The 25,863-nt window shown below is 46.6% G+C and overlaps 1 protein-coding gene across 4 annotated transcripts in view; it reads left to right on the plus strand.

Moving 5' to 3' along the window:
* The window catches only part of LOC144829329 (uncharacterized), a 119,956-nt gene that overhangs the window by 43,475 nt on the left and 50,618 nt on the right, over positions 1–25,863 (plus strand). For all 4 annotated transcript variants that reach the window (XM_078688372.1, XM_078688371.1, XM_078688373.1 and 1 more), the window contains one exon: positions 16,005–16,118. In XM_078688372.1, the coding sequence (XP_078544498.1) occupies positions 16,005–16,118 (114 nt within the window). The remainder of the gene's footprint in view (positions 1–16,004; positions 16,119–25,863) is intronic.

The raw sequence follows: 25,863 nt of genomic DNA on the forward strand, positions 1-25,863 counted from the left end.
TAAAAGAGATTTTCTAGTGCTCTGCTGATCTCCTTTTCAATCCCTCAACAGCGTTACAAAATGTTCTGCCTGTGAATGAACAAAGCGACACAAAAGGGGATGATGGACGGAGCGTTTGAGCAAATCAAACACTCACCCCCAGTCAACTGATCTGGGTTTAATCCGAAACCGGTCCCAGGATGCTTGTTTCCGGTCCATGGAAGACATGGCTTGGCAGTTCGGGCTGGACTGTTCCCATAAGGCACAGGGTCAGACTGATTTGCATATAGCCATGTCTGAAATGGGGTGGCTGAGTGGGCTAAAGAATGGTGATGGATTAAACCCAGATCAGTTGACTGGGGGTGAGTGTTTGATTTGCTCAAACGCTCCGTCCATCATCCCCCTTTTGTATCGCTGTGAATGAACAAAAGCAGAGATTTGCTATTATTGAAAGAGACATACACAGCGGCATGAATCTACGTACAAAAGCCATCATTGAGAATTATTACCTTGTACATCTCTACAGATCCACTAAAGGAGAAGCAAGGTTCACAATGATCTACAAGGTCTATCTAAATTGAAAATTGATTGTTCTCTGGTGCAATTTTTGGCACAAAACTTTAATGTGTTACTGTTGAACATCACAGGCGTGTGTTTTCTCTTTTGTAAGGCTTTTTTCGTTTCGGGTCTGCCTAGGAATTCTTAAGCAATTTCATGAATACTAGCCTGGTAACTGCGCACAGGTAGCCTTGAACCCATTACTTGTGCAGACCACACAACTAATGGCCTGTTTGCTTATATGCACAGTATTTTGAGGCACTGACAAAGACATAAACTCTATACTGGCCACCAGGAACTCAGTTATTGCAAATCATGCTCGCACATAGAAAAATATTTTTTAAAAAGGCTTTTTTCACTACTGAAGCAGAACATGTATGGCCACCCACTTGTTTCGGTTCTTAAATCCATCCTTAACCAATGTAGTCTTGTCACTGGTGGCTCTTATTCTCAAGCCTTGATTCATGAACTGAATTTGTTTATCATCCAAAAGATCTGTAATATGTATTCGGGGATCAGAACCCCAAAAAGTCCCCTTGAAGCACTTCTCTATCCTTCTGGCTTTCTACTTGCAGGTCAGAAATTAGGTTCTCCTGATGACCTACACCCACCCGAATGCGATTTAAGAACTTTAAGTCTAGCCATTACTCATTAGGTTACTTTCATTAACGCATCCTTGTCATCTGGAAAAATTTCATCCAAGTAGAATGCAGTAATAACTGGTATTAAAGCATAGCTCTGTTAGGAGGTACAGGCGCTCTGGATCCTTTGCCAGTTGATTATCCATCACGCAAAGGAGCAGAAACAACTATGTCAAAAGCCATTTAAAAACGAAATACTTGGATTCTAGGATATTTTTCCAAAGTTCTTTTCACCTCTATTTTTGTGGCTTAACTCTGTTTATTAGAACCTACAAAGTCAAAGAGCTCAGCCACGAATTACTAATTTACACAGGACAGTTCTGGTAATTAATACGGCATCAATCAGTCATACCAAATCACTATGGATTTTGATGTTCCCCCCTCCCTGGGCCAACCGTCGCAGAGCCCCATGAAAATTAGTTTAGACACAAAATATAAAATAGGAGAGAAAAACGACAACATTCACTCTTGCAACTACTAATCTGTGAACCGAACCCATGAAATATTTTTAATTTATGTATATCTAAAGGATAAGTCAGAAATACAGTTTCCTAGTCATCTAGAAGGAATCTGTTTCAGGAAGAAAGGAGAAAGCAAATCCTGTTTTAAATCCTATGGTATGTTATTTATAACATGACATAACATAACGTGTATTTGTAAAGCGCACGTCACCCAGAAGGGTATCTTGGCGCTGAATAACAGATGTTTATTGTAACCCAACTTAATGGTACTCATTTATTGGTGTCTGTGTAAAATGCCTCTCAGCGTTGTAAGGCCATGTAATACACACGGGTGCTTCTAGACACAGCCTTAAACATATTCATGTCTGACCATTGTAGGGTCTGGCAATAGTTTGCTGTTTTGGGGTTATTGTATGCTATATTTGTTTCATGCCTTCCTTTTATCAATTAACTCATAATTTAGGGTAATAATGGTATAAGTTATCAACAATCAATCAGTGGTGTAATAAGACAAGCTGAAGTTAACCATACTTCATTTACTTTTTCCATCCGCTAAAATTACTTTGGTTATTTGTCCCACCCATCAGTCCATCTGATATTGTTTTATATAACGTTTTATACATTTTTGCTTTATTGAGGTGTGCAATAACCACAACTTTGAACAACGTTTCTACTGCAAACTTTGGGAAATCATTTATGCTACACTCCATGGTTGCTAAAGTACATCTTGTGAAGGGTTTCTGTAAATTATTCTGTTGATTAATAAACAGATGGACGAACAGGTAGGGGGAAGCCAACAGGATCTCATTATGGAATGAGTTTATCGTAATGAGCCTACCAGGGCCCCATGATTCTTTTTTAACACAACCCCTCTCTGTGTAGAACATTTCTTCGACCTGCAAACAGCGGGTCATTCCACCTGCACCACGCACGGAGCCTCTGTCCCTCCACCTCCAGGCAATATCTTTCTTGACTACCAGTAGCCCAATTCCGATTAACGTATGGGTCTCTGCAGGTGCCTCCCAACTGTCCTTAATCCTATACAGGCCCTCACATGGATCTGGGATGTCCTATTATAGTTCAAGATTCTAATTAATAGTTTGTTTCTCATTATCGAGCAATGACTGGGTAGCCCCATATTGGGTGCATGAAAGAGTTGTTTGTGAAATTACATCGGAAGCAGCCGGGGTGAGCAGCTGTTCCCATTTGTAGTGATCCAGAATCACGGTCAGCAGTCTAGTGCTTTGTAAGCCAGCACACTGAACACCCACCCACCACTGATGTCACTGGTCAGGTGACACAGCTTTAATAAAAGGGGCCGAGCGCACGTGCTCTGGGCCAGTTGTACCCAGTAGCTGACTGTGTCTGCGTCAGTCATTCCCAGCAATGAGGGCCCAGGGCCCCCAACATTACATTGGCGACGAGGCGGTAACGCAATACCATGCGTGCCGCAGCTGAAAATCCCCGGAAAGAAGAAGGGAAGTGCCCATGTGCAGGGCACCCCTCTGGGGAAGCGGCGCCAGCCGCCGAGAGGCCTGCAGGGCGTAAGCCGAGCCCCGGGCCTGCCTGCAGACAAGAAGGTGACTGGGAGCTAACCCCACACCTTATGAGCCCAGCCTGCAAGGCCCCCTGCGTGGGGTGATGAAGAGCGGACCGACCGGAGCCCACCCGCGTCGGCCGCGAATGCGCCCCTGCCTGGGGTGAAGAGAGAGAGCCGTGTAGAGCCCACCTGCATCGGCCGCCCCACCGCTCGGTGAAACCTCCGCAGAGCCCACCCGCGTGGAGGAGGAAGGCCCGTCGGCCAGAGGTGAGCCCAAACGCTGAAGCAACCCCCTCATGATTGAACAGTTGCGGAGCCCACCCGCATGACCAGCGCGCCTCGCCGGGCGTAATTGCAGCCACTTAATTTTCAAATAAAGCAGCACAGGCGGAGCCCACCCGCGGCCTGCCTGCAGCGTCCCCGCCGCGTGTGTTAAGTGTGGCGGCGAGGGAATAAACTCTATGTGAAAGCAGGACCAGCGGAGCCCACCCGCGGCCTGCCTGTGATGCCTCCTGTCCCCCGCTGCGAGGGTGAATGAACATTAATTAAGCAGGACTCGCGGAGCCCACCTGCGGCCTGCCCGCAGCGTTTCCCCCGCCGCGTGTGTGAAGTGCGGCGGAGGGGTGAAAGATTGTACTGAAGAGCGCCCGCAGCGTGAGGGGAGCTGCCAGGCGCCTAATAGCGGGGGGAAAGCGGAGCATAGAAGCGCCGTGATCGTCAACGTCCTTAAAGCAGGGGCCACCCCGCACGGCTACAGCGCCGCGGGAGGAAAAGGAACTGCCGCCTAAACCGCCTCGCGGTACTACGCATCCTCCAAATAATTTGCTGAAGCGGAGCCCACCCGCTCAGCACCGGACATGCTCTGCCCCCCGTGCAACCGGAACTGCGGATAGCCGGCACCCCGCACAGTACAAGTTGATCTGATGTGGCTTTAATGAGACGCTTAGTTTCGACGGTTGATTACAGTTCTTTAGAAGGCACATTCATGTGTAGCTGGAGTCTGTTGACACTTAGGAGGATTTAATTATTTGTGCCCGAACAGGGTTTAAGGAGTTGTCATATGAGACTCATATATCAGAGGAGGCAGTGTTCTCTATAACATTTTCTATGTTCTTTTTTGGTATTTGTAGTACCTCAGAAAGGGACACGTGCCGTAACTTGGTTTGAAACGTTAGTCTCGTCCAGTCCTAACACCCCTACGTTGCACACCGTGCTACAACCATGCCTCTAATTGTTCAGTTCAGTTACCAGTGCAAACAAGAGAGAGAATAGAGGCAGTGCTGGGTGGTAAGATGGCATATAGAATGTTACAATACGCATGTTAGAATTTAGAATTTAGAATGTGTAGAACGAAGAATGTGATGGGGAGATAGGAATGTTCCTACAGTTCTAGCAGTAACCAGTATGTCAGTTGCTGCCAGGATGTTTGGAGAAGAGGACATATAGGGCTATGCTGTGTAGTGGGCGCTGAAGGTTACAATAAACCTTTGCATTCTACAATTTATATAGAGTCCGGCTTCTTTCTTCATACTGGTGATGATTTGATGTTATAGTCGTTGCGCCCGACGACGTGGCACACATTTTGCGGCGTTGTGAGGGGCAGCGGTTTTTCGAGCTGACTCGAGGTTTGGCCATACTGATCTTGGTATTTGCCTGTGTACATCGAGCTGGAAGCGGCACTGGTGCCTGAAACGTTTGTCAATATTTGAATGACAAAGTGTGAAATTATTCATTTTTATTTTGCTCATTTGTAAAGCGCATGAATCGCCCCACATGGGGTATCTCAGCGCTGAAGACTAGTAAGGTAATGACGGTTGGCTCAGAACAAAAATGTTTTCAACTGCTTCCTGAAGCTAAGATAATTATGAGTTAGTCGCAGCGTCTCAGGGAGCTGGTTCCATAACTTGGGCGCAAGATGAGAGAAAGCTCTACCTCCCCATTTTGTTTTCTTGAAACGGGGAATAACTGAGGCCTTTGCCTTCCGATCGAAACTTGCGTTGAGGCGTGTAGACTGTCAATTTGTTTGATAAATATGACGGGCCAAGTTGATGAAGACTCTTAAAGACTAGACAGCATATTTTTAAAATGAATTCGTTTGCGGACCGGGAGCCAATGTAATTTGTGAAGGAGGGGTAGGGAGGGGGTGCGGCAAGGGGCATTGGTGACCAGTCGGGCTGCTGTGTTCTGGATCACCTGCAAGGAACGCAGGGCAGAGTCTGTAGCCGAAATGAGAAGTGCATTACTAAAGTCCAGCCGGCTTAAAACCAGAGCAAGTGAAAGACTTTCCGTAGGAGGCTGAGGGCATGGAAACAAGATCGTCTCGTAGATGCTATGTGCTCCTCCATGTTTAACTTGTTATCAACAAGAACCCCTAAGTTTTTTACAACTGATTTGGGGGTTGGAGCCGCACCTAGTTCTTCCGGCCACCAGCTCGGGGACCAGCTGGTGATTGCCTCCGTAAACAGCATGATTTCCGTTTTGGTTGTATTAAGCTGGAGGAAATTTCGGTTCATCCATGCCTTGATTTTAAGCATGCCTTCAGAAAAAAATTCACGGATATTGGGAGCATTAGTATCATAGGCCAGGAGCAGCTGTGTATCATCTGCGTAGGAGACTGGGATAAACCCAATCTCTCTAAGCAGAGCAGCTAGTGGAGCGATATAAATATTAAAAAGGGTGGGGCTGAGACAGGAGCCCTGAGGGACTCCCTTAGTGACCAAGGTGGTTTTTGCTTTAAATGGGCCCAAGTTGACTGTTTGGGTCCGATCCCTGAGAAAGCCAGTCAGCCATTCCAAGGCTTTATCCTGAATGCCTATTTTGCTCAATCTATCCAGAAGAATCGAATGCGAGATGGTATCAAATGCGGCGGATAGGTCGAGTAGTACCAAAATGACTGCTCGACCTCTGTCCGCTTGCAATCTAATATCATCCAATACCTTGACCAGGGCAGTCTCGGTACTATACCTAGGTCGAAATCCTGACTGGGAATAGTCCAAGCAGTTGGAAATCTCAACAAAGGAGGAGAGGTGCTTGTTAATATGTTTCTCCAGTAGTTTGCTATAGAGTGGGAGCAAGGAGATGGGACGGTAGTTAGTGATCACGTCCGGTGGAAGTTTTTGATTCTTCCTTATTGGCATAACTTGTGCATCTTTCCATTCCCTTGGAAGTTTACCAGCATTAATAGAGCTGTTAAAGACTACTCCCAATGGTCCGGCCAGAGTGGACGCAAGAGTTTTGGCAATTTTTGCCGGGATAAGATCTTTGGGGGACCCTGACTTGGCAGATATGAGCAGGGTTTCTGTTTCACCTAAAGTAAGAAGGGGAAACGATTTTAGGGAGGACTTGGCATATGCCAAAGAATTTGGTAAGAAAGTGTCTATTTCTAAATCCCGAGAACTGCACGGGGGAAATTTAGCATAGATATTATCAACTTTGTTTGTTAAAATGTTGGCAATGTTATCGCAAAGTAATTGCGACGGCTCGTCTTCGGGGTTATTCGGGGAAATTATAATATTACTCCCCACAGCAGAACAGATGAAGGACCTTTCACTTTATTGAAAGGTCACAAGGTTCACATGAGCCTATTTCCGAGTTGGTTGAAAAGCAAAGCAAGCACTGAACAAAGATTACAGGCTAGTGAAAGCATTTCACGTTCAGTTGCATTGAAACAAGCTGAGATGAAAGAGTATTTTGACCAGAAACACCGTTCCTATGACAAATATTTCAATATTGGAGTTTGGGTTTTAGTTAAAAATACTAGAAAAAAGTAAAAGGGTGATTCCAAATTTTCTGTACCAGCCCACAGTGTAAAAGTCACAGAGGGGTCCATTTTATTAGAGGGGAAATGTTGGTGGATTAGAACACAACTGTTCAAAATTTCTTCCACACAGGCCGTTATTATCAAAACTAGGAGAAGACAGAGAACAAATCTGTCTGGCAAACGTAGTTACAACCACAAGAAATAATGGAGAGTTGTGGTGTTGATGTTCAACTGCTGGTAACAACTGCCAATAAGGTCTCCAGCAATGTGATTTTCTTGTTCACAGGAGATAAGAGTACCAAGCAAATTTAAAGATTATGTATTATACTAAAATGTTAATTAGTGGTGTTGTAAGGGGGAAGGTGTGGTAAGATGACATATAGAATGTTGCGATAGGAATGTTAGAATGTAGAATGTGTAGAATGTAGAATGTAAGGAGAGATAGGAATGTTCCTACGATTCTAGCAGTAACCGGTATGTCAGTTGCTGCCTGGACATTAGGAGAAGAGGACGTATTTGGTTGTGCTGTGGGCACTGAACGTTACAATAAGCCTTTACATTCTACAATTTATATGCAGTCCGGCTACTTAGTTCTCTCTGTCTTGTGCTGCACACAATAGTGTAAGGCGCAGGCAGTACTCAATTCACCCTGATGCGGACCCAAGGGACTGTGTACAGTGACCTCAAATATCCATGAAGAGAATTCACCCAAGGCCATCTTTTGCAGCACCTGATCTAAAAGGGACAGTTTACAGGATTGAAAGCTTTTTCAAAGCCATTTGCTAACAATGTTGCCTCTCCCCGAAGTTCCGGACCAGCGCAAACTGCAGGCTTTGGAGACGGTGGTGGATGCCGCCACCCAACATTATGCCTTTTTGATCACTATGGATGAAAATCAGAATTACTCTGACCAGTCTATTCACTAATAATTTTGCTGTTCGCTTCACTTCTATGTTAATAGGCAATATTGGCCAAGGGAAGCCACACTTGTCCTGAGGTCTAATTGCCTTCAGATTAACCAAAGTGTTTTCTCCCCTCAGGTCACAGGTGAAGGAACCAGCCTCTTGTGCCTCCCCAAACACTGCCAGCAAATGCTGTATTAGTAGTGAAGCACACTTTTTAAGGCGCTCCAGAGGGAGTCTGTTAGGGCTAGGGGTTTTGCGTGAGGGCATGTTTGATATCACCTTTTGCATTTCTTTAGCTGTGACGGGGCGATCCAGTTCGAACCTACCTTCTGCTGAGAGAGTGAGAAGGGGAGAGTGTTGATTATTGGATGATCCAGTTTAGACTGCAAGGGGGTGGGAGGTTATGAGTCAGGTTTTTATAGTAATCAGCAAACTTTTCTGCAATACCTACACATTCCTTGATCACCGAGCTGTGTCCAGCACTGTTGACCCTAGAGTAGATCTAAACATAGCTAATTGTTTAGATTTGTCTTCTGAAACCACAGCAACTGCCAGAATCTAAAGTGTATATTCTAAGGTTGAAACCTCCCAGTCCCTATTGGCAGTGTTACCCTTGAAGTTGGACATAACCTTCCCTCGTAGTTTTAAAAATCTCCCAGATGGCCACTTCTGAGGGTAAGAAGTGCATGTTTAGATCAAAGTAATCTGTTATTTATTCCTTAAGGAAGTCCTGAGGAAGTCTACTGGATGCTTCTCCTTAAGCCAAGAAGTGTTCAAATGGCACACTTTCTTCTTTCTACCCCCTGCGCTTCCTCCGTGCTACCCCCCTCCCTCGCCCCTGCCCCCCCCCCCCCCCCCCCCCCCCGCCCAGAATGTAACCTCAACTGGCGAATGATCGGAAAGCCGCCTGGGAAGAATTTGCTGATGCTTTATCTCGTTCATATCAGTTCCTGGGACAAATGTATAATCCATATGCTAGGCAGAATGGTGCTGAGCCATAGAAGAAAGTCTTACTGCCTCACCCCACATTTCATCAGACTAGAGGCCCGATGTAGGTAATTCATATTTACCACTTCTTAAATACCGAATTTTACCGATTCGGTATTGAAAAAGTGGTAAATATGAAGGGGGGAGATGTAGGTATTTCAGAATCTGTAAATACCGAATCTGTAAATTTCGGTATTTACCGATTCTGTAAATACCGAATCGGTATTGCCCATTGATTCCTATGGGCTTTGAAGCCCATAGGAATCAATGGGAAATACCGATTCTGTAATGACAGAATCGGTAAAATTACTGAATTTGCAAGGGGGACAGGGTGTCACTTTGACACCCTGTTGCACCCCTGTTCCTGCCTTGTGTGCCATGTGACACACAGACATGCCATTAGGGCATGTCTGTGTGCCACATGGCACAGGTGTACATGCACAGATGTGCATGTACACTGGAATTCGTTATTTACCATGGAATAGTATTCCATGGTAAATAACGAATTCTAAAGGCCCTGTAGCACTGTTTAAAGTGCTACCTACATTAGAAAATACAGATTCGGTCATTTTAAAATTACCGAATCTGTATGTTTTTCAAAGCCCTACATACCAATGTCCAAATACCGGTCGGAAACGGCCGAAAATCGGTATTTTCGGCCGTTTCCGACCGGTATTTAGACACCTACATCTGGCCCTAGACATCTACAAGACACAGCGAGGGAGCCCATATAGGGAGGACTTTGATTCTAGTCATAGCGGTTTAGGAGCACACGTTGAGGGCCAGATTCATAACTAAATTGAAGTCACCGACCCCCACCACCTCCATCGGTACTAAGGGGAGTCCAGCAGACAACAAAGACTAGGGTATCTTCCGCCAGACAAGGGAAATGTAGACACAAATAAAAGTCCATACATGTCCTTCTAGCACCCCAGTGTCTCTGCCTGTAGTTTATGTCACTGTGAGCAGGAAAGTTCTGTGTGATATTTCAGAGTGTACTTGTAGCAGCCTAAGAAGTCTCATTTAGTGCCAGATAGGTGGGTCTCTTGAAGAAGGAGGATGTCTGGGCCATATTTATTAATGTACTGCATTACTGTCCCTCACTTAATCCTATGATTTAGCCCATTTTCATTCCAGAAGAGTAATTGTGTTACCTTGGGATTACAATGTGTGTTGCAGTGTCGTGGGGGGTTCGGAGGGGCATGTTTATGCATGATTGTCTTGTTGGGGGGACAAAGGCGGAGTGTATGCCACAGTGCCTGGTCATGGATGAATGGCCTTTATACCTGTGCTGGAGAATCTTACAACCCCTCTACCCGCTCCAGTTTGAGATGTTTAAGTGAGCTTTTCCAGGCATGCCTGCAGAACCAACCAGGCCACAAAATTAAAGCGAAACTTTGAATAATTCCCCAAATCCCCCATCTTATACTTCCTCCCCTGAAACATCTTTTGCCCACAGAAAAAATAAACAATTATGTCTAAACCAATGTTGCCTGTGGTGGTGTGGTAAAACAGCCCACTACTGTGACTCTTATCATATGGTTAGATCAGGCATCCACCACAGTTGAACCTGCGGCCTCTTCACCCGCAGCTGCCTGGTACGGCGGCAAGCAAGGGCAGGCCATATGTGACAAACAGAGTAGTAGGCATTTTTATGGATAACCGCTGCACTGTTAACAATGTCTGCAGGGACAAGCTGGCCAGCCCACACCACAATTGCCGAGGTTTGAAGTTCCACCGCCGCAACCTCCTCTCCCGGTTCTTGTTCAGCTGATTCGCCCGGCTTCTCTCAAATGCTAAGCCAGAATGTAAGTTTCCCTCTACCAGCACCAGTTTCCCTGAGGTGCTGTTGGGTTCTTTTTAGGTTTCGCCTAAGTGAAAGCTGCGCACTGCGCAGCTTTTCACGCAGGTGAAAACCTAATGAGAACAGTAGAGTGGCTTGGGAATCCGCCCTCTGTTCCATTGGCTAGCTCCATAAATGGAGGCTAGCCATTGGAACAGAGATCTGTCCGTCATGGCCGGACCAGATTCGTGGGCGTTCCCGCGATTTCTTCCCTCCGCAACGTCATGCGGCCTTGGGCGTTTTTTTTTTTTGTCTTTCAGGGTTTGTTTTGGCCATTCCGCAGCCGACCGCCGCCGGAGGAAGCCCAGGTGAGTGCTTGTTTATGTTTCCTTGCCTTCCTGCCCCCCTCCCGCTGTCCGTGTGCCTGTTCCCGCCCCCCTCCCGCTGTCCGTGTGCCCGCCCGCCCCCCTCCCACTGTCCGTGATCCCTATAGTACAAGATTAAATACATACATAACAAGCCCGTCCCCCCTCCCGCTGTCCGTGTCTTCATTGTGAATATCAGGCCAGGCTACAATGTGAGTATCAGTTCACGCTTGGAGAATATTTTGCAGTGTGAGCATTGGACCTTCTAGGATAATGTTCAGAAATGTGTAAGGGCCTTCTGTGCACGGGCGTGCTAGGATAATGTTCCACACTATTAGAATGGCAGCGGATATGCTTCACAAGGTCAATGGCATAATTGAATCCCCCTTCTTCTTCCTCCCACTTCTCACCAATGGGATCTACCAATGACAGAAAGCTCAAGAAGATTACCCATCACATCACGCCACTTAACTGCAGCCTCTAGTCTATACACAGCTTCAGAGAAACACCCACTTTAAAAATCAATTGGATAAGTAAGAAACAAGTCTTTTCAATTCTTACACTATTTCAGTTCAGGTGCTTCCTAGGAGACAGAACAATACACACACCTATCACAGCCCTGCTGCGTAGACAGGTTTCACTAAGCACATCTAGTGCCCTCCGGCATACGTCTTGACAGAGCAACCTTGTAAGTCACCTGGAACAGCATCTATATCATCCATTCAACTTTCAGTTCCTTAAGGCTGACATATTCCCCTAATAAGATTTATTAGTATTGGCCCGCTGATCAAATATCTGCATAAACTAAACAACGCTCTGGATTGTGTTGGAAAGCTCCGAACCGCCTGGAAAGTCGGCTCAAAATACTTTGAATTTACTGGTGTAAGACTGATGTGGAGGGGGCATAGAAATACTCAGACCTCTGACCGAATTCCTATCGGCAAATCACTCTAGCTTCTGATGAGAGACTCCAACCATGGCGAAAATAGAGATTCATTGCTGTGGTGGTAGAGTCTAGCCACAGATTAAGAAACTTCCCAAAAATGTGGTACTGTTACTACAGTATAAACATTTAAATCGGGGGACATACACCCTGGAGACGACATTCCGTCAGTGTTACCTTTGCTAATACATGAGAAGACCGACCACCTTGTGTATCGCCTCCAAAAAAAGCCATTTGTATTTTTTCTCGAAATTTGTACGCTTGGCCGGCTCTAGGGCGATGCGATCGGCGCCAATCGCACCGGACGTGGACTTGGGGCGGGGGCATCCGTTTTGCAAGTAGTTTCTCATTTCAAAAGCACCTGCTGCCCCTTTCCTGGCCTTAAGCAATTATCAGGCATCAATTAAAATGTCAAGCTAAGTCTGGTGATTAACCGTCTTTCTGGAAAGAGACCGGAGGTTTGTCTTCATATGAAGGTAGCAAGGTAGCGCAGAGGGTTAAAATGCTTGCTGCTAAGAACGTATATTATGCAGATAAAGCGCATATAATGTAAATAGATCAGTGTGTTACTGCTTCTGTAAGGGAGTTCCTTTTGTAACTTGTCATTTATAAGTCAAAATCCTAATATAAAACATTGAGTTATTAACTGACAGCAAAGAGCTCCGTGTAAACTGCAAGGTATATATTAGAGCTACATGTATCTTTGCCCAGTCTTTTATCTTCCTAATCTTGTGAAAAGGGTGAAATTTGGGTTGAAAACAATTCTTACCATGAACGGGAACCCCTAACAATTATGTTACATTTCAAATTCAGAATATGTGCTTTTCCAGAATAAGGACTCTTAAACTATATTGCCTACCGGTATCGATGACATGTCACTCCTACACTATACCTTGTAGTCCTGTCTGATGTAACATTTATTAGACACTGACTTACACACATTGTCTCTATGCAATGTGTGTGTGATGTAACGTTCTGCGACACCTTACGCTGGTATGAGTGGTGCTATAAAACTAAATGAATCTGTGAGACAGTGGTTATGAAGACTTGAGGGGCACTGTTAAAGGGTACTAGTGAGAGTATTCATGGCAGAGGTGGTCATTGGGGGGGGGGCTAACAGACATTGTCGCACAGGGCGCCACCAGCGCTAAAGCTGGCCCAGTTCGTACGCCTCCAAAGAAAGCCATTTGAATTTTTTCTCTAAATTTGTACATAGTAGCAATGAAAAAAATAGTTTTGTTTTTCCACTGCTCTAACTTCAGAGACGTTAGTGATTGCAAAGCACTGCTCTAAATTCCTGTTGGTATAGTTTATACGTTTCTTTGTCCCTTCACTGAAGTAGTAAGGGGGTGCATGACCACACAGACGCCTCAGATTGCCAAGCGGAAATGTGGAACGGGTATGTCAGCGGTTGTGGTTCAGCGTGAAATCTTACTATTCACGTGGCTGATTCTTCATTCTCCTTTCCTTGATACCTACTTTCCTCTCCTTGCTAGTAGTTTGTAACAGTCTCAGGGCTACATTGGATGTTATACAACTAACACAAAGTACCATGACTCCGAGAGCATGATGGGGGGGTCGGGGGGCATCATAAAAAAGCCACCTCTGAATATGTCTAATGGAATATGCACAAAAGGTTAATTCTGGCAATGCGGACCAAGCTGCCTGCATGAACCCTATCCACAGAGCTGAAAAGAACACACTGTACTGTGTGTATCACTTTATGCATAAACTTAAACAGAGAGCTCCAATGGCCTATGCTTATAGATCACCGGTGTTAAAAATGCCCCAACCACAGCCATTTTAAGCTCAGAACCAAAAATTAAAAAAACAAAGCTACATATTGGGGTTGATTCGCAAGTCTCTCCGTGAATAGGTGTGATTAATATTCAGAAAATCTGAGGTCACAGACAACTAAACAGAAAGTCAAACCTATGAAAAGATATTTGTGAATCTAGTCATAAGAGCGTATTGTCTATCACCAGACCGCAAAAGGTCACAAGCAAGGAGACTGCAACTTTACCAGCTTTGTATTTACTGCTCATTTTCACACACGATCATGGGGGTGAGAATTAATGGAATCCCTTAAAGTTTATTTCCTGACTTTGTGGTTTGAATTACAGGCACTAAGTATGTTCCAGTGAATTTAGCACAACTGCCTAAAAAATGTATTGCTTACGCAACTCTATTTCCGTTCTCCTCCTGTATTTTTTTTAATTCATGCCACCATGTATTAGAGATTTGCTTATCAGTGTAGGAGTTTAAAAGGCATAACGCTGCATGCCATTCCTTCTCTTAAGGAGAGTGCTGATCATTTTATCCCAGCATGATGGTGAATGTAATCATGCTTCCTTAAATGCTGGTGCAAATCCTTTTCTACTAAATCTAATGATGTTCATTTCCACCTGCGGTGCAGGTAATTTCTTACCTTGTAGAGGTGCTGATTATTCCTACATAAGGAATTCTTGCATGCATGTCATTCCTATCCTGTGTGCTCATTCAGTTAGATTTTCTGTAATGCGCAGGTAAAGGATATTTTTCCTTCGTTCGTGTAGGTAATTTTTAGTTTGAGCCTAGAGTGTAGAGTGTGGGAGAGAAGCAGCGCCCACTCTCTTCCCATATGCGGCCGTGGGCGGGGTTTATTTTTTGTTGTCGTCCAGGTTTGTTTACTTTGCCTCCCCACTTACCCCCACCCAGAAGCACTGCCATTGTTTCTCCTTTCTTGCTGTATTATTCATCAGCTCTTGTGTGGTGTGTGTGTGGGCCTTGTGTGTGTGGGGGGCTCTTGTGTGGGTGTGTGCGTGTGCAAATGCAATACGTCTCGCATTTGCGACAGAGTAAGCTATTGGCATTGTAAATGACAATGCCATTTATTTATCTGTTTTCAAAACCAACACATAAATAAAAAGTTTGTCATTTACAATGCCAATAGCTCTAACTTTTCCGAAGGCGAAACCATTGCATTGTAAATGCTTGTTCTCTATTGGTGTGGATGTCCCACGGCCGCCTAGATTAAGTGTTCCAGTTGATCCATTTAGTCCCTCAGTAATTTCCTGTCTTATACCTAGTCTCAGGTGGCCTCTAGCATTTCGAGAAAGATCGTCTGGCCCTGGAAGCTAACTCAGAGCTTGGCTAGGAACATGCATCTACAGTCTATCTGTAGGGCTCTGAGTTTTTGTTTGATGGGCAAGAATGAACCCCGATATTGCTGCACCAAGCAAGTGTAATCCGGAAACGACACATTTTTCCAGTTGCCGCATAAGACAATCCCTGAAACATGCTTTTTTCTTGATAATTTACATAAATGAGGAGGCGAGCCATGATGGACCTCAGTGGGGCTCTAGTGGGGCGGGCCTTATCGGGTTTTCTGTGCTCCATCTATAATGAAGCATTAAGAGAGTTTGTCCACAGGGATTCAAGCTTTAAATTGGGTAGAATTGTTCCATAGCTAAGCCCTCTGCTCTCCAGCATGCCCACATTGTGGACATTGTCTCTCCAAGCTTTTCCCTCAGCCTCCACAACCCTGTCTTCCTGGTGCCTTGTGGCCTCAGTTGGGCAAGACAGTGAAGCGTGTATTATTTGTGTGCAGTCTTACAGTGATGATATCTGATTTCAGTGACCCTTCATTGGTCTTCCATTTCATCTAATTCTGACCTAGTGTCCTTTATTGCGAGAACCTGATGGCCCCGTGCTCTACAAGCCAGCCTTTAAGTACTCTGCCCATATGTGGAGTCTGCAGGAAGGCCAAGGGGTTGGACATGCCACTCAGCAGTGCCCCAGGCAAGGCTTCCACACGTACCAAGCACCGACCTTCAGCTTGCCTGCTGTTTTTCCTCCCAGGTAAAGTGCTCTCCGGCACTGCTCCTCCTTTGCCTAGTGTCACTCTTGGCAGTTTCCCTTTGCAATAGCGTTGGATCAGGGCATCTGGTGGATCAAAATTCCTATGGATGGTGGGGAATGCGGCAGTATTGCTGGATTATGCGTCTGCCATCTTTGCCAGTAGGCCATAACACCAGTCCATCTCATGCATTTTAAGCAACTGAGGGTGTAATAGAGTAATCATAATGTGTATCTCTTGGCAGGGCACACAATCCTCAACCGTGAACTTGTGCTGCAGGTGAAGGGGAAAGATGACATATGCTGCAGGGTTCACCAGCACTCAAGAGACCAAGATAAGAGCAAAAACATCACTCCAGGTGAGTGCCAAATATTCCCTGAGTGGGTAGTACTGGAGAACTGTGTCATTCCTTCTAATTGATGAATGCCTTCTATAGAGTGAACTATGCTTGTCCAGCTTTGAGAAAAATAGGGGGCATTGTCTTTCATTCCCCTTGCCTTTTTAGTTAAGAATGATCGTTTTACACCTGAGCAAATAACCTTTTCTATGTGTGACAGAGGGATGTATGCAGTTACACAAGTGTCTTCCATGCAACATAAACATTTTCTACTCTTATCTCATGTCAACCGTCTACTGTAGGGAGTAAAAAACACACAATTGATTAACGGAATGCAGACCAAATCAAAACATTCACCCCCAGTCAAGAGATCTGGGTTAAATCCATATTCTTTAGCTCACCATGCCAACCCAGTTTAGACCTGGCCATATGCAAATCAGTTTTGACCCTGTGCCTCATGGGAACAGCCAGGTCCTCCCTGGTCCGGAAAACAGCATCCTAGGACCGGTTTCGGCGTTTCTCACCTCTTCAACCAGGATAGCTTGATTCCAGTGGCACAGTGAGCCTAGGACCCACGTCTGGGCATACCTGGTGCACTTGGGGCGAGAAAGCTATAGACACACAATTGATGGACGGAATGCAGAACAAATCAAAACATTCACCCCCAGTCAAGAGATCTGGGTTAAATTCATCATTCGTTTGCTGTTAGGTTATGTTAAAGATATATGTTAAGCACATTTTCACCGGACGGTTTCTTGGTGCTGGAGTGGAAGTTAGGCAGCAACAGAGGGGAGTGCCTAGTTGTCATATGCCTGGGAAAACAACCAGGTCTTCAGCTGTTTTCCGAATAGTGCACAGAGGTGACCAACCTCAGCTCCACAGGGAGCGAATTCCAGAACTGAGGGGCTAAGACTGCAAATCGGGAGCCACCATGTTTCTTGCTTTTAAAAGTGGAAGTGACTAACAGATTCAGATAGGAGGATCGTAGGTTACGAGTGGGGACATTGCGTAGAATCTTGGAAGAGATGGAGGTTGGACTGTTGCCATGAAGAGCTTTGAAAATAGTGCATCCCAACTTAAAAACACAATGCATAGCCACTGGGTGCCAATGGAGGCTTTTCATCAGTGGTCTGATGTGATGCCATTTAGCTTGGTAAAAGATCAGTCTAGCAGCCTGATTCTTGACTAGTTTGAGGCATCCGCGATGCCTACATAGAGTGAATTGGCATAGTCCTGTCGGGAGACGACCAAGGCCAAGATCACTAAGGCCAGGGCTTCTCGAGACAGAAATCTGCTGATCTTCTTAATTCTACGCAGTTGAAAAAACCCAGCAGAAACCACTGAGCTGATCTGAGCCTTCAAAGACAGGTCATTGCTTATCACTATACTTAAACCTTTGACTGAGCTAACTGGAAAGGGGAGGGTTGCCCAGGATAGAAGGCCAAAAGTTGGAGTTCCATGGATTAGCAAGCCCGCCAGTGAGGATCAGCTCAGTTTTATCAGGGTTGAGCTTCAACTGATTTTCGTTCATCCATTCACTTACCAGTTGAAGATCATCAGCGTAATTATATGTCCCAACTTTTCTTTCTTGCAAGGAAGAGATTAGAGGAAGGAGGTACAAATTGAAAAGAAGCGGGGAAAGGGGAAAGGGAGGAGCCCTGGGGAACCCCACAGGTCAATTCCATTTTCTTAGAGGAGAAGTTGGCAAGTGGTACCGATTTAAACCGGTAACTGAGGAAGGAGGAGAGATACTTCAGAGCCAGACCCTGGACCCCGACATTACTGGCACGGTCAATCAGAAGGTTATGATCGACCGTGTTAAAGGCTGCTTACAAAACCAGGAGAACCAGGGCCTGGGTAAGGCCCATATCCACCCCGCTAAGATCATCCATAACTGTCAAGATGACTGACTCTGTAGAATGGGCGGGTCGAAACCCAGCCTGGTGAGAGTCCAAAACATGGGACTATTCGACAAAAGAACTGAGTTGAGTCGAAGCGTGTACCTCTAGGACTTTACCAAGGTAAGGTAATAAGGAGATCGGGCGGTAGTTACTAAGAATAGATGGATCCACGCCTGGCTTCTTTAAAATGGGGATAATTTCCGTACTTTTAAAAAGGTCAGGAACAATGCCAGACTTAAGTGAATTGTTAAGACGAGAGAGTGGGGGATCCAGGCATTTAGTAAAAACTTCCTGAAGGACGTGAGGAAGACAGCGGTCAGTTGGGGAACCAGAGCCAACTTTTTTAAGTAAACCTAGGAATGCTCACCATGCTACCCCAGTTTAGACCTGGCCATATGCAAATCAGTCTTGACCATGTGCCTCATGGGAACAGTCCAGCCCGAACTGCCAAGCCAGGTCCTCCCTGGATTGGAAACAAGCAACCTAGGACTGGTTTCGGGGTTTCACCCCTCTTCAGCCAGGATCGCTTGAATCCAGTGGCACAGTGAGCCCAGGACCTACGTCTGGGCATACCTGGCTCACTTAGGGTGTGAAAGCAAAAGACACACAATTGATGGACGGAATCCAGAACAAATCAAAACATTCACCCGCAGTCAAGAGATCTGGGTTAAATCCATCCTTCTTTTGCTCACAATGCTACCCCAGTTTAGACCTGGTCATATGCAAATCAGTCTTGACTCTGTGTCTCATGTGAACAGTCCAGCACGAACTGCCAAGCCAGGTCCTCCCTGGACCGAAAATAAGCAGCTAGGACTGGTTTCGGGGTTTCACCCCTCTTCAGTCAGGATAGCTTGATTCCAGTGGCACAGTGAGCCCAGGACCCACATCCAGGCATACACTTATATATGTATGTATTTTTAAAGAAAAAATAAATCTCAGTTCTTGTAGTCACAACTACACTACTGGCAACCATAAAGTTTGCAAACTTTAAAAACACTTGAAAGAGTTGTGTTTGGCTACTCCAGTCCCACAAGGGTGACCATATCAAGCAAGGAGAAGGTCAGGGTGGCCCTTTAGGAGTATTTGGACAGTCACCTTGTCATCAAAGCGTTCTCTAGTCCGCTTCTGAACTTTGCACCACGACCGCCATAGACTTTAATGGAGTGGTGCTGATGCTAGGGATGCAGGAGATGGAGGATGCTCATGATGCTTTAGATTCTGCACGGTCAATGAGGGTGTCCTTGTGGCTACTGCAAGGCCCACTGGTCTGGTGGGGCGACTGTGGCCGCAGAGGTCGGGGTCCATTGAAGTCCTCTTTGAGCCAGTAGAAAGCCAGCTGATGCTGTCCTACTGGTCTCTGGTTTCAGAGGCCCCAGCGGTATCTTTTGGTGGAGGCTAGTGTCCCTCTTGAATGAATGAATTGAAACTTGTAACGCGCGACTTAGCCCAAGGGCATCAAGGCGCCTAAAAAGATGGTACAGCTGCTTATAGTGTGAGGTAATGCCGAACTACAAGTAAGCCTCTGCGAAGAGCCAAGTTTTTAATGCCTTATGGAAGAGCATAATGGATGTTTTCACTTTTAGATCAGCAGGAGGTGTGTTCCACAGTCTAGGTGCAAGAGAAGAAAAAGCCCTCCCTTCCCATCTGGCTTTGTTAACTCGGGGGACAGACAAAAGGTTTTTATTGGAGGAACGTAGGGTTCTACTAGGAGCATGGGGGATAAAAGGGACCTAATATCTTCCGCACCTATTCCATGGAGGGTGCCATAGGTGAAACAGAGGATCTTAAAATTGATCCTGGACTGAATAGGAAGCCAATGCAGGTTTTTTCTGGCTATGGAGGCTGAGGAAAGTCTAGGGGCATCGAGAACAAACCTAGCTGCCACGTTTTGTACTATCTGCAAGCGCTGGACCAGCTTTTTATTTATGCCTGAGTATAGCGCATTGCAGTAGTCCAGTCTTGAGGAGACGAGAGCCACCGTAACCTGCTTCCGGGCTTCGGGGGAGAGATAGTGTGAAATCTTTCTCAAAATTCTAATAACCCCACAGCAAGTTGATACTGTCCTACCAACCTGCCTGTCAAATGAGAGCGTGGTGTCTAATAGTACACCCAGATTACGGGCAGATTGAGAGGGCAGAGGGCACACTCCAAGGGCAGGGAGCCACCAGTCACTCGACCAGATATCCTGTTTGCCCCCAAAAATCAGGACCTCTGTTTTCTCACCGTTTAGTTTCAGGAAGTTCTGAATCATCCAACAAGAGACTGCTTCCATACAGTTCCTGAAATTAAGGGCGGTGATGCTCACCGATTGAGAGAGGGAGACCATAATCTGAGTGTCCTCAGCATATGACAACACTTCCAGCCCGAAAGATCTTACTAACCTGGCAAGTGGGGCCACATAGATATTAAAGAGTGTAGGGCTCAAGGACGAGCCTTGAGGGACCCCACACTGCACAGGTTTGACGGAGGAAAGGAACTCACCCAGCTTGACCCTCTGTTCTCTATGGTTAAGAAAGGAGGCTAGGAGGCTCAATTCTGGACCGTCCACTCCCATCTCCCTAAGGCGTGTAACCAGAATAGAGGGGAACAGGGTATCAAAAGCAGCTGTTAGGTCTAGCAAGAACAGAACGGTAGTCTGGCACCTGTCCACCTTAGCACGGATGTTATTGATAGCCACTGTAAGGCCAGACTCAGTGCTATGCGCCCTCGGAAAACCATGCTGAGAGGAGTCCAGCAGGCTAGAGTCATCTAAGAAGGCGCTCAAATGATGATTGAAATGTGCCTCAAGCATCTTAGCAGGGGCAGGAAGCAGGGATATAGGGCGATAGTGCTTCAGAACCCCAGGATCTAATGTGGCCTTTTTCAGAAGGGGCTTAACCACCGCCATTTTCCAAGGGGTGGGGAAAATACCCTCTGTAATTGCTAAATGTATCACCTCCAAAAGGGGAAGCAACACTACCTCCCTACATTCCTTAAGAATCTTAAGAGGACAGGGATCCAAAGGAGATCCAGACTTTATTTTATCCAGGAGCAGATTTAACTGTTCGGAGGTGAGAAGGGGAAAATTAAGAAGGCTGTTACGCGGTCCATTAACCTGGTCTTCAACTAAGGGAGACACAGGAGGAGAAGGGGACCTCCAAGTCGTGATTGAGAGATTCCAGGGTGGTATAAATATCCACTATCTTTGTGTGAAAGAAAGTGGAGATTTGATCACACAGCTCCTGAGATCCCGTTATGGGATCAGGTGACTGAAGGGTAGACAGGGAGTCTACGATCTTAAACAGTTCCCTAGGAGAGCTGAGGGAGGCCGTCAGCTTAGCAAAGTGGGCCTTCTTTTCCTCAATTTCCGCCACTTTATACTCCTTAAGGAGACCTTTATGTTTTTCCTTCTCCTTGGGATCAAGGTGAGATCGCCAACGCCTCTCTTGCTTCCTACAACCCTGCCTTAGCAGTCTGAGTGAGTCGAAAAACCAAGGCGCTGATGGTCTATTTCTGGCGGAATAGTGCTGTTTAGCAGGAGCCAAGGTATCCACTGCGTTCCCAATAGAATTGAAGAGACCGAGGGCAGAAGAATTAGTGTCCCTCCGAGTGGGGGACCTGAGACTAGGCATGAATGGGGCAAGTGTCTCGTTTTTTTTTTTTTTTTTTAAACAATTTTATTGGCTTTTTCAGTGTAACAGTACACATAGAATTCGTTTTCATACATGCAGGCATTGGGCTGTGGGATCTCCATTATACAACATTAATAGTACATTTAGTAATCCGCGAACCTGTACAATCAGCACATCAACTTTTGTGTCCACAGTAGCAAGGCGATCCTTGGGTGTATAACCCTCTGGGCCGAACCCACCTGATGTGTATGTGAAGGAACAGTATATCTTGGCATCTGCACTATACAACCATAATATTACATTTGGCAAGCCTTGAACATTTACAATCAGCACATCATCTTCATATCGGCAGCATTGAGGCGATCCTCGGGTACATTACTCCCTGGGCGTAGCCCACCTGTTGTGTGTGTGTGGAGGACCTTCAATAGCCAGCTTTCCTGTCAGAAACGAGTTATGCTGGTTGACAGTGCTTACCAGTTATTGACCTCGGGAGGGTATCTGTGTTCGCTACCCTGTGCCACCCCCATTGCCCCTTCTTATGGGCTCGCTGTCAGTTCAGACATCTCCTGTGGCGGTTCGCATATATCCCCTCAGTATGTATTCCATTTGCCCCATATCGTGGACCATTTTCTTGGGCACCCCCTGTGTATGAATACCGCCTTTTCCGCCACCATTGCGGTGTCCATGTCATTCCCCCATTGCGATCTTGTGGGAACGGTTGTGGATCCCCATTTTCTAGCTATGTTTCGCTTCGCTAATGTCATTCCCAGTGTTGCCCAGGTCTGTAGCCCCCGATTGAGATCTGTGGGCGGCCATATATTTAATAGACAGCATCGTGGGTCAAGTTGTATTTCCACCCCACTTGCAGTCGAAAGTTCCGATATTACTCCTGTCCAGTATGTTTGTATCCTGGGGCAGTCCCAAAGAGTATGGAAGTAAGTTCCCGGGATGCCGCACCCCCTCATGCAGTCAGGCCCCGGGACGTGACCTAATTCATGTAGTAGGGTGCGGTAATAATAGACTCGGTGTAGAATTTTTAATTGTATGAGTTTGAGTCGGGACGGTATGGAGGCGTCTCTGGCTGAGGCAAGGGCATAAAGCCAGTCTTCGTCTTCTATATCCCCTAATTCCACTTCCCACTTGCTACGGAGGACCACTGTGGGGTCTGGAAGATTGTTGATCAGCTTGCGGTAAGTTAATGAAATTGCTTTTGTTTCAAGATGGTCAGTGAGGAGCCGATCATCCAGTGGAGAAGATTCAACCAGGGTCGTTCCCGTTGGGATGGCTCCCCTTAGGTCATGTCTAATTTGCGTGTAACGATACCGTTCTGTGTTTGCCATTCCATATTTTTCTTGCAGAGCTTCGAATGTGATGATGTCGCCTCTGTTCCACAGGTCTCCTATTTTTGAAATACCTATAAGGTCCCATTGTCGGAAACCCTTGGTGTTAGCCAGGGTTCCCAGGCGACGTGTGTCCCATAGCGGGGTGGCCAATATGAGCACCCCCTCCCAGCCCAAGGTTCTCTGAGCTGTGTGCCAGATTTTGACTGTGTGGGCCGTAGGGCCAGTAAGTGTGTGACGCCGTTTATTGGTGTATAGGGCCTTCATCAGTTGGTCTGCGGGGAGTAGTGTTCGATCTAAACTGTATGCGGGATCATTGTGAGGGGCGTGTAGCCATTGATTGACTACTGTCAACTTTGCCGCCCAATAGTAGAGTTTGACACTTGGTAGCGCTATCCCCCCGTCATACCAGCTACGGATCAATTTGGAGTTCGCTATACGGGCCGGTTTCCCGTCCCAAAGCAGGGAAGATATTTCTGCGTCTATAGCCTTGAAGTAGGTAAGTGGGACCGGGAATGGGGTGTTTTGTAGTGCGTAGAGGAACCGTGGGAGTGAGAGCATCTTAAAGAGCGCCGCTCTTCCCAACAGCGTTAGTGGGAGGGAGCGCCAGTGTGTCACATCCGATCTGAGCCTCTGCAAGGGTTTCTACAGGTTCTCTTCCGTAAAGACGGTGGCTTGTGGGGTGACATAAATGCCTAGGTATTTTAATCCCCTGGTCACTGTTTGTAGTGGGAAGGCGGGGGGGAGCGCGGGCGTTGGGCCGTGCAATACATACAAGAGTGATTTAGTCCAATTTATTGTGTATCCGGAGGCTTCCCCATAGGTCTTGAGTATGTTTAATAGGGTAGCTATGGATGATGTCGGGGACATAAGGTAGATTAATACGTCGTCGGCATATAAGGATATGCGATCTTCCCAACCCGTTTCCCATGTGATCCCGCGGATCATCTGGTCTGTTCTAATTAGTACCGCCAGCGGTTCCAAAATAAGGGCAAACAAGAGAGGGGACAGGGGCACCCCTGTCGCGTGCCACGTCCCAAGGCAATCGTGCGGGAGGTATGGCCATTGGCCACCACCTGTGCTAGAGGAGCCGTATAGAGTAGTTTTATCCAACTACAAAATTTGGGGCCGAAGCCCATCTTTTTGAGTACTGCAAAAAGGAATGGCCACTCAATAAGGTCGAACGCCATAGTTGCGTCCAGGGAGAGGACGGCCGCCTCTTCGCGAAGGGTAGGGATGCGGTGGAGTACCCCATTCAACCGTCTCAGGTTAAGCGATGTGTTTCGCCCGGGCATGAAGCCCGATTGGTCCGGGTGGATTAGTGTGGTGAGGTGGGGTTGTAAACGTAGCGCCAGCAGTTTCGCCAATATTTTCGCGTCCGCATTTATTAGCGAGATCGGACGATAAGAGGACGTCTGGTCGGGCGGTTTATTGGGTTTATGTATTGCTACAATGGTGGCCGACCGTTGATCCGCCGTTAGTGTACCCTGCGCTAGGCAATCAGTGTACATGGTAAGCATGTTAGGGATGAGCTGTCGGGCCAGAGCTTTATATAATTCCACCGGTAGGCCGTTGGGTCCCATTGCCTTGCCTGTGTGTACCGCTGCCAGTGCCTTCCCCAATTCTTCCGCACTAAGGTCCCGTTCAAGCTCTTGTGCGTCATCTTGTGAGAGGGTGGTGAGTGGTATGTCGTGCAAGAAAGCTATGCAATCTTCTTCTGTCATGTTACCCCGAGGAGTGTATATTTGTTCATAGTAGGAGGCCAGTTCTTCCACTATTTGTTGGGGGGACGAGGTGTGCGTGCCATCTGGTAAGGTTAGCCGTGCTATCCATCTGTCCGTTCTTTCTTTCCTTTCAAGCCACGCTAACATTTTCCCTGTCTTGTCGCCCAGTTCATAGATCCTGTGTAGTGTATCTGTGTGTCTGTTTTTGGCCATTTCCTCTGCATAGGTTTTGTATTCGCTCGATGCCATAGTGAGCGTGTGTGCCGTATCATCTGTGGGGTTGGTTGCATGGGCTATTTCTGCTGCCAGGACTGTTGATTCTAGCGCTTCTATCGTTTGCCTTTGGTCTTTTTTATGGCTAGTTACGGCGGAGAAGGCCTGCCCCCTAATGACTGTCTTGAACGCCTCCCATAGGATCGAAGGAGAGTCTACTGATGCATGGTTTTCTTCAAAGTAGTGTGTGGTCGCAGTGTCCAATGCTTTCGAGATTTTGTGGTTTTTTAAATAGCCCGGGTAGATGGGGTATATTCTTTGTCGCCTCGTGGGGTGTGTGGTGTAGGTGAGTGACACTGGTGAGTGGTCCGATATTCCTCTCGGTAGGTGTTCTATCGCCGTCACTCATTCAGGAGGTACTGCTAATGTGAATATGTAGTCTATTCGGGAGAGGCTATTATGGGCTCCCGACTGGAATGTGTAGTGACGGTCATTTGGGTGTTGCAGTCTCCATATGTCTACCAGCCCCTTTGCGTCCTGAAAGTCTCTAAATAGTTGGTTGGGTCTCGCTGAGGGTCGCGGAGGTTGGGGATCTATCGACGTGTTGAGTACTGCGTTGAAGTCCCCTCCCACTATCATGTCCCCTTCTGGGAGCTCGAATAGGAATTTTCCTAGGTCCTGGAGGGCCCCTTGGTGGAGTGTTGGGGGAATATATACTGATATTACATTATAGGTCTGTCCCTCCCATTGGCACGTAACTGCAGCAAACCGCCCCTGGTCGTCTGTCCGTGTGTTCCTGACTATCAGCGGGGCGCTTTTGTTGACCAGTATGCCTACTCCGCGGGAGCCCGAGGAGAAGTCCGAATGTGCGACCATTTTGAAGCCCCACCTGTTTAGTGCCTTAGACGCAGTGCCTGTCAAATGTGTTTCTTGTAGCAGGGCCATCGTTGGTGCCTTACGTTTTAAGTATTGTAGTA

This window comes from Lissotriton helveticus, chromosome 4_1 (genome assembly GCF_964261635.1).
Source record: "Lissotriton helveticus chromosome 4_1, aLisHel1.1, whole genome shotgun sequence".
Lineage (NCBI taxonomy): Eukaryota > Metazoa > Chordata > Amphibia > Caudata > Salamandridae > Lissotriton > Lissotriton helveticus.